This window comes from Poecilia reticulata, linkage group LG2 (genome assembly GCF_000633615.1).
Source record: "Poecilia reticulata strain Guanapo linkage group LG2, Guppy_female_1.0+MT, whole genome shotgun sequence".
In the NCBI taxonomy this organism is placed as follows: Eukaryota; Metazoa; Chordata; class Actinopteri; order Cyprinodontiformes; family Poeciliidae; genus Poecilia; species Poecilia reticulata.
Window position 1 is genome coordinate 15,093,267 of NC_024332.1, and position 7,267 is coordinate 15,100,533.

General features: G+C 34.9%; 2 protein-coding genes across 2 annotated transcripts; one reads left to right on the plus strand and one right to left on the minus strand.

The window, feature by feature from the left end:
- Nucleotides 1-3: 3 nt before the first annotated feature.
- LOC103480502 (C-type lectin domain family 10 member A-like) lies at nucleotides 4-5,012 on the minus strand. Its single transcript, XM_017308638.1, is given in 7 exon segments — nucleotides 4-48; nucleotides 50-184; nucleotides 664-758; nucleotides 1,056-1,195; nucleotides 1,792-1,869; nucleotides 2,036-2,177; nucleotides 4,697-5,012. Coding segments are annotated over 7 exon segments (654 nt in total). The 5' UTR covers nucleotides 4,724-5,012; the 3' UTR covers nucleotides 4-11.
- On the plus strand, nucleotides 3,724-6,875 carry dnajc15 (DnaJ (Hsp40) homolog, subfamily C, member 15). The gene is made up of 6 exons (XM_008432874.2): nucleotides 3,724-3,869; nucleotides 5,020-5,071; nucleotides 5,263-5,336; nucleotides 5,983-6,059; nucleotides 6,141-6,211; nucleotides 6,511-6,875. The coding sequence occupies exons 1-6, from the start codon at nucleotides 3,768-3,770 to the stop codon at nucleotides 6,579-6,581; spliced, it is 447 nt and encodes a 148-aa protein (XP_008431096.1). The 5' UTR covers nucleotides 3,724-3,767; the 3' UTR covers nucleotides 6,582-6,875.
- The last annotated feature ends 392 nt before the right edge of the window (nucleotides 6,876-7,267 follow it).

The following is a 7,267-nucleotide window of genomic DNA, read 5'->3' on the forward strand; positions in this document are numbered from 1 at the left end:
ATAAATCATTTTCAAAAATTATGGAGCAAACATTGTTGGTATTTTTTCACAAATCCACCATCTGTTGGCATCACATGGAAGATCATTCCAAGGTGCACCGGCATWCGATGTGATATGTGCACAGTCCTCATCACCCCATGTTGGGYCTCCATCAAAGTTATCAGGCTGATTGAAGCTCCAGGATCTGACAGAGTTGAGAAAGAGAGAAYCATGGAACTTTTTTCCTTTTGCATCAGAATTTAACAGGCAGTCAGATGAACAAAACATTGAGACAAAAGCATTTAAAACTTTTCTTTTTTTAAAAAAAATCAGTTCTACCAACTAAGTAAACCTTGAAATGCTTTAAATTTCACATAAACTTCATCCCCACTTAGATCACACTCTCGAGTTTTTGAACATGAGCAGTTCATCATGAGAACATTAAAGATTGTAGTCAGATCAGATAGTAAATTTAATAACAATGCTAAAAATAAAATTCAACGGTTTTGAGGCTGCGACTTATTAAAATGAAATACTTAAATTCAATTTGATCTAACTTCTTGTTGATATTTGACAACACGACTTTACACAAACATGAAGGGTTTATGCAGAAACCATGTTGCAAACTGAAGGAAACAACATCTAGAGTCACTGCTGGCRCTCAATAAAAAACTGGATCCTTACGTGAAATTCGGAGTGGTTCCATCAACCCACAGCCAGGATCCCTCAGTTTTTCTCAAACCAATCCAAGCATCCAGCCCCAATCCAGCAAGAAAATTCTGTAAAATGTTGACATGAAAAGGTTTCTTTTAGTTTTGATAATTGATTTATTTAAAAGAATTCCTCGCTTCATTACCTTATTTCAACCACTAATCAAATTATTGCTAAATATCAATTCAAATGTTTTAGAGGAAACTTCTTGTCAGTGGAAAATCTGGTTGAGTCTTTTATCTTTACATAAAACTATACAGAGAATATAAAACAACATGCCTGCTGACTGTATTACATAACATCGTAACTTAAATTTCTCTTTTTCTAAACTTAATCAGTAGCGTCCCTCTGAAATCTCTCATCACCTTCTCCTCAGGATTATTTATCACCACCAGATCTCCTCCTTCGCTCGTGCAGTTTGCTCTGCCTTCGTCCCAGGAGCCATTACCTAAGAAACRGTAACAAGAATGATTGAACGTCAGCCACACGTCAGGACACGTTGTGTCTGAAAGAAGAGAATCAAGTCCAGATGTTCAAGAATTTACATGAAGATCAATTCTTAATATTTCTTTCATTGTGAAATATCACTGCAAAATGTTCAGACTGYTTATATGCGGRCCAGAAGGAATTATAATCTAAATTGTGGCATGAAAATGTTATTGTACTAATACTGTGTTTTTGTCGGWACAATATACTACCTATCATCTTATTATAAAATACATATTGCTCACATTACAAYATAACTTCTTTTCCTGCCAGCACAGTATAAATATTGGACAGACTTAATCATTTACTGTGCAAACGTCAATAACATATTGTTAGAACAATGTTTTATTTTAATGTAAAACATTTCAGATTTGTAAATGCCACAAATTCCTACATATATATACATATTTAAATGCATTTAAATGGAGTGAACATGCCAGATAATTTAGACCAATTTTGTCTTGACTTTCACTTCACTTCATCCATCTTTATCAAAGAAAACTAAAGACTTTGTTTCACACAAATGACAAAGCCGCAGCAACTCTTTAGTCGTTTCACCAAGCTTAGCRTTCAGCAGGTCTTTGTCTTTGGATAGGAAAGAAAGTTTTTTCTCACTTTCTTGGCGAGATGCAGTTAGAATGACAGAAAGTGCGGGGAGATCAATTGTTTCTGTCATATTATCCATGGAGTTATCTGAAAATAGATCAGAAAAAAGAGCTTGGAAGTTGAAACAAAAACATTAATCTGCACCACATCGGGTTTTTGGTCATATATATATATTTTAAAATTAATACACAAATACCTACCCTATCAATATTTTTTTATTAAATAAAAAAACTGTATGGTGTTTAGGGCTTACTCTGCAGAGACAATCCATCAWCGATTCCCTCTTTAAGAGACTCAATTAGCCGGACGTTCAGCTCATCTCTTTGTTTGGTTAAGTTGAAAAGTGATTCATTGCAGGCGAGGAGACGATCAGTCAGATCATTCTGGAGTTCGTCATTAACAGGAATAACAAGAGTCAATGCAATTTAACAAGTTATTATTTGTTGCATTGGAAAAAGAAAACGGGTGATCCAACTTAAAAAGATTGAGTTAATTTGTTAAAAGTAATCAACTTAAGTTTATCCAAGTACATTTATTAAGTTTATAATGTTGCCATTATAAACTTTGACTTTATCCTGCAGATGCTTTGTAATTTCTAAACTACAGATACTTAAGTGATAATTAATTGTTCAGTGATGAAACCGGAACATTCAGCCGTCTGACATAAATTRAAAAGGTAATTCAGTACGTTCTTCTTGAATTATGACTTTAGCTACAATAARGGTAAATTAAAGACTATTTTAATAACTTTTTTCAATCCCTTAGAAATCTTCATCTTCTGAATTTACAATTTCTACACAGGCCTCTATGCGAAATGTTTTTATTTTTTCTTCTTGCAAATTAGGAAATGTTCAACATATTTACATTTGATGAACCAACACTTATTAAAGCTGTCTACATGATGAATAAAACCCATAATTTTTTTCCTAAAAATGCTTCAGCCTTCAGCAAATTTCTAGGTGCAAATCACCTAAATATAACTGAAGATGCTATAAGGCATCTAGTATAGGTGTCTGTATTCCCATGTAGCTCTTAGATGCGTCCTTGAAAGTTCGACATGTAGTGTTTGTGTAGAAGATGTTTATTTGTCTSACATGCAAACAAACTCATWATAAAAGGCAAAATGTAGAGTATTAAGAGGAGATTGAGTTTCTGGCTCTTCAGTATTTTACATTAAAATTGATTCCTTAATAAAAATGTAATAAATTAAGAGAGTGAGATGTTAAAATAAATCTGAYATTATAGAATKAAATAGTACTGAAATGAATGAGAATGAATTACCATTACATAAAGTGGAAACTTTAAAATAAATTAAAACTTATTCTCTCTCACATGCAGTTGGTTAACGTTTTTTTTTTAACATCAACGTGGAAGTTTTATTTTTCTCTCAGCCTTTTAGCAAACTCATAATGACATAATAGATAACTTTTGTTCTTGCTTTCAGCTTTTTAAACCTTTTGTTGATTTTATTTTTACAATTAATACAAAAAGGCACAATGAAAAACAAAAATAATTTAAATTTGATATTATTATTATTTGTGTAGGCTATATCTTTTCCAGTACAAAGGATTGTCTTATTTAATGACTGAATTTCAATAATTCAGTCACTGTAGGGGACTGAATTATCAAAAAGTTTTGATTTTATTTTTTTATTGTTAATTAATTAAGTCTGCATGTTTTTTTTATTATTTCTTTACTTGGCACACTGTACTTGTTCTTTGTTTTCAATTAATTCAATCTGTGAAAATTATTATTATTACATGACATTTTTTAAAAAGGAAAACAAGTCAGAGGAAGCTGCTCCTTAGTGTCTCGCACAAGAGCACAGGAGGAAAGGAACGGAATCGCTTTAGGTCGGTTTGCGGAAGGGTTTGCGCACTAGCAGGAAGTGGCCATAAACATTTAAGTGGTGAATTTTATTTTGAAAGGGACGAGCGGATACACAATACAAAACGTGATACCAAACGTGACGTCAGAAAGGCAACATGGCGAAGACCGGCGCAGCAGCGGTGGATGAAATAATGCGACATGCCGAATATTCCCCTAAAACAAATATTAGRAGTGACGCAGAGATAGACAGACGGTTGGTAAGTGTCCGGGTTGTGGTCGGTGAGTCTTTTTAGCGTCTGTCAAATGAATATAGTGAGATTTAATGAAAGTCTGTGATGGTAACCGCCGCGGTGACCGCTAACGGCGTCAAGCTCGGTTACATCAGAAACGTGTGTTCAGGTGAAGCAGCTTTTAGTCGCTGCTTGATGCAAAATTACTTCGTTGGTTCTTAATGAGAAAATGTATCAATTTTATCTGCATATTAATTTTACCTTAACGACTGTTTGAGGTTATAATGCATGTTCGTGTCGTGACCTTTTTGTACATAAGATACTAAATACTGAACTTAAACTGAGTGAATCTCATGAAAAATAACATGCAGTAATCAGTCTTGTTGTAAAAAGTTTTAATATAAATGATATAATATTYATTTCCAGACTAAATTGTAATATACTAATTTGATCATGATTAAACTATATGTCATCATGCAGCATTCTGGACGTGTTTGAGGGTATTCAGAGTAACAGTCAGAGTTACTCTGCAGACTTTAAGGTTTTTATGAAAGGTTTAGGATTTTATGAAAGTGTTTTTAGATCTGGATAAGTCTGGAAAAATGTTTCTGCTGTCAACAAGGGATGGAAATTAAAGCCAATTGAAACCATCTTCTGTGGCTGGGGGAWTARGCCAGACACTCAAAATGTGAATAATTGTAAATATTAGTTTCAAACTGTTTGTCTTTTATTCCCACTTTAAAACCGTAATGAGAGGTCTGCAGATCTGAGTGTGGAACAGGTTGACATTTAGACAGGAAGAATGTGTGGGAACGTCAAATAGTTTTACATGTTTCTTTGTTGCCTAATAAGTTTCTATTATTACATTTCTCCTCTTTCATTCACCCACTTAATAACCTGCATTAATTTTATGAAGTTCATTTGGAGTTTATGCTTTTTTTGGGGGGGAAACTGATGGCGGATGTGTAATTACACAAATATATTTGTTGAAGGCACAAAGAAAACATCCTACGTCTGATTTACCTCTTTAGCCACTAAAACGTTATTGGGATGGTAACATTAGGAATTTAATAGTGTGATAAAGATGGGTTCTTTTTCCAGGCTGATGAGGATCACGCTGTAGCAGAGCCTTCATATGGTGTGTTTACTTACCATTTTAACCTYGTCTTGTTGACAGGGAGGGACTCTGATCGCAGTTGGCCTTGGTGTTGCTGCAGCRGGTTTTGCAGGTAAAAATAACTCATTCCCCAGAATAAAATAAATGTAGCCTGCTTTAAGAGTTATTCCTTTACTGCTAATGCCTGTGCTGCTGAAACCTTTATTGGTTAAATACAAACAGGTACAGGATCATTTTTTCTGCCTTGTATTTTAAAATATTTGTTTATCCTGTTTTTTTGTTGGGGGTTTTTTTTGTCCCCAGGCCGTTATGCGTTCCAGCTGTGGAAGCCCCTGGGRCAGGCTTTCTCTGAAACGGTCAAGAAGATGCCCTCAGCAGTAAGTAAAATATTACCTGAGCGTAGTTGTGATGTTCAGATCAGATAAATATTTTGTTGTGTTTCTCTCACTGAATAAAAAACCAGTAGTTCATCTCGTAAACCATGTTTTCATTAACGCTTATTATGTGCATTTTGAAATATTGTATAAGAAAAGGTTGATGGAAATTGTAAAATTCAAAATAACTTAATTTTGCAAAAAAAAAAAGTTTTTACACTCGCTTAAAGTGGGTTTTGGTTGATGTGCTGAAGTGAAAATGGAAACACATTTGTTGAACAAGTTCTAATCCACTGGAGGATCTTTGCCTTACCAGAGGCATGAAACTCAGAAAAAAAATATTTCAAACTTCCAGTTCAGAGGGGAGAGCTCTCTACATCTTTTAAAAATGTGTATTAAATTGTTAGTTTTCAACCTACTACAACTTAAGAGTCTAATATCTGACGAAATTGCGCTTTGTGTAGCCTGGTTGATTCGCTCCAAACCAACAGATGGAAACATACCTAATAAGCATTTTTCTTCTTTTTTTTTGCAACATTTTTGAAGTTTGCTTGAAAATTGTTAGTCGTGGAAATTCTTGAAAAGTCTAAAAAACAAACATCAGTTTCCTGGTCAGTACTCCAGCTCCAACCATCTTCTGTCCCCTCAGGGATTCTCGTCTTATTACAAAGGAGGTTTTGAGCAGAAGATGTCGAGGCGAGAGGCAGGCCTCATTCTGGGCGTCAGGTGAGCATTTAAGTCTGTTAGCATTCATGCTAACACATGAGGCTAATGATAGTAACGATAACCTTCATGTGTTGTATTCAGCCCAGCTGCCACAAAGACCAAAGTACGTGAGGCACATCGGAGGATCATGGTCCTAAATCACCCAGATAAAGGTAACTTTACACCATCTGCTCCATAGATGCTCCCTAAAACAAGCATTTTCACAAGATAGGAATASAAGCAAAGTAATCTATAAAACTGTCAAATTTAACTTTTCCTCCTTTGAGTTGGTTGAACATTGTTGTCGCTGTCTGACAAGTTTGTGAGCAGCTGCCTGTAGTTGAACAGAATGAAATTTACACTCAAACCTTTGGAAACCCTGAATTTTAAATGTTACGTTGATAATTTTTTTTTGAGCTTGTTCGAATGTCTTCAAGTGTCAAAGGTCAGACTGAGTCGTGTTTGTTTGTAGGCGGCTCTCCATATCTCGCTGCAAAGATCAACGAGGCTAAAGACCTGATGGAAAAGGAGACTCGGCGATGACGCTCTGGGTCAGACTGTCGGCTCATTATTTCTGCTGCATCAACATTCACGTCAGCACCACAGCAGGACCTCCTCTGAGTTTCATAGAAAACAAAGTAGAGGCTATAAGTAAAGACACTTTATTTATTGAAATAAATTGTTGAAAGGAAATGAACGGGTTGTAGAAGATGTAATGTCGCCTTCTAGTGGTTGCTGACTAAAATGTTGCTGTGCTAGTTTATATTTTTTGTTTGTAGCATTTGAATGTACATATAKTGGCATGTAAAGTGTTTAGTAAAGATGTACTTAAAAACATTGGAGTGAGAAATGTGTGTTTGTACAGCAAAGTTTATTTAACTTACTGGGTGTTTAAGTGAGTAACTTGCTTGATGTGAGATCAGATTTTAACAAAATGTTAGTCAAAAAAACCCTCATATTTAAAGAATTAATTTGAAGGTTTTAAATAACTTTACTCAAGTTCTTCATTTAATGCAACAAGTTAACAAAAATCAGGGTTTTTTTGCCCATTTAGTCTCATATCTGCCAACCACAAGAGTTCAGCCGGCTGTCACTAAAATGAGCCGTGTTTGATGAAGCTCTATTGTTATGAAGGCCGACTCACACTCAGTGTTGAGCACATAACGTGGCTTTTCATGGTTAATGATTTACTGCTTTGTGCATTTTCAGCATTCCTCCAAAAAAAGACA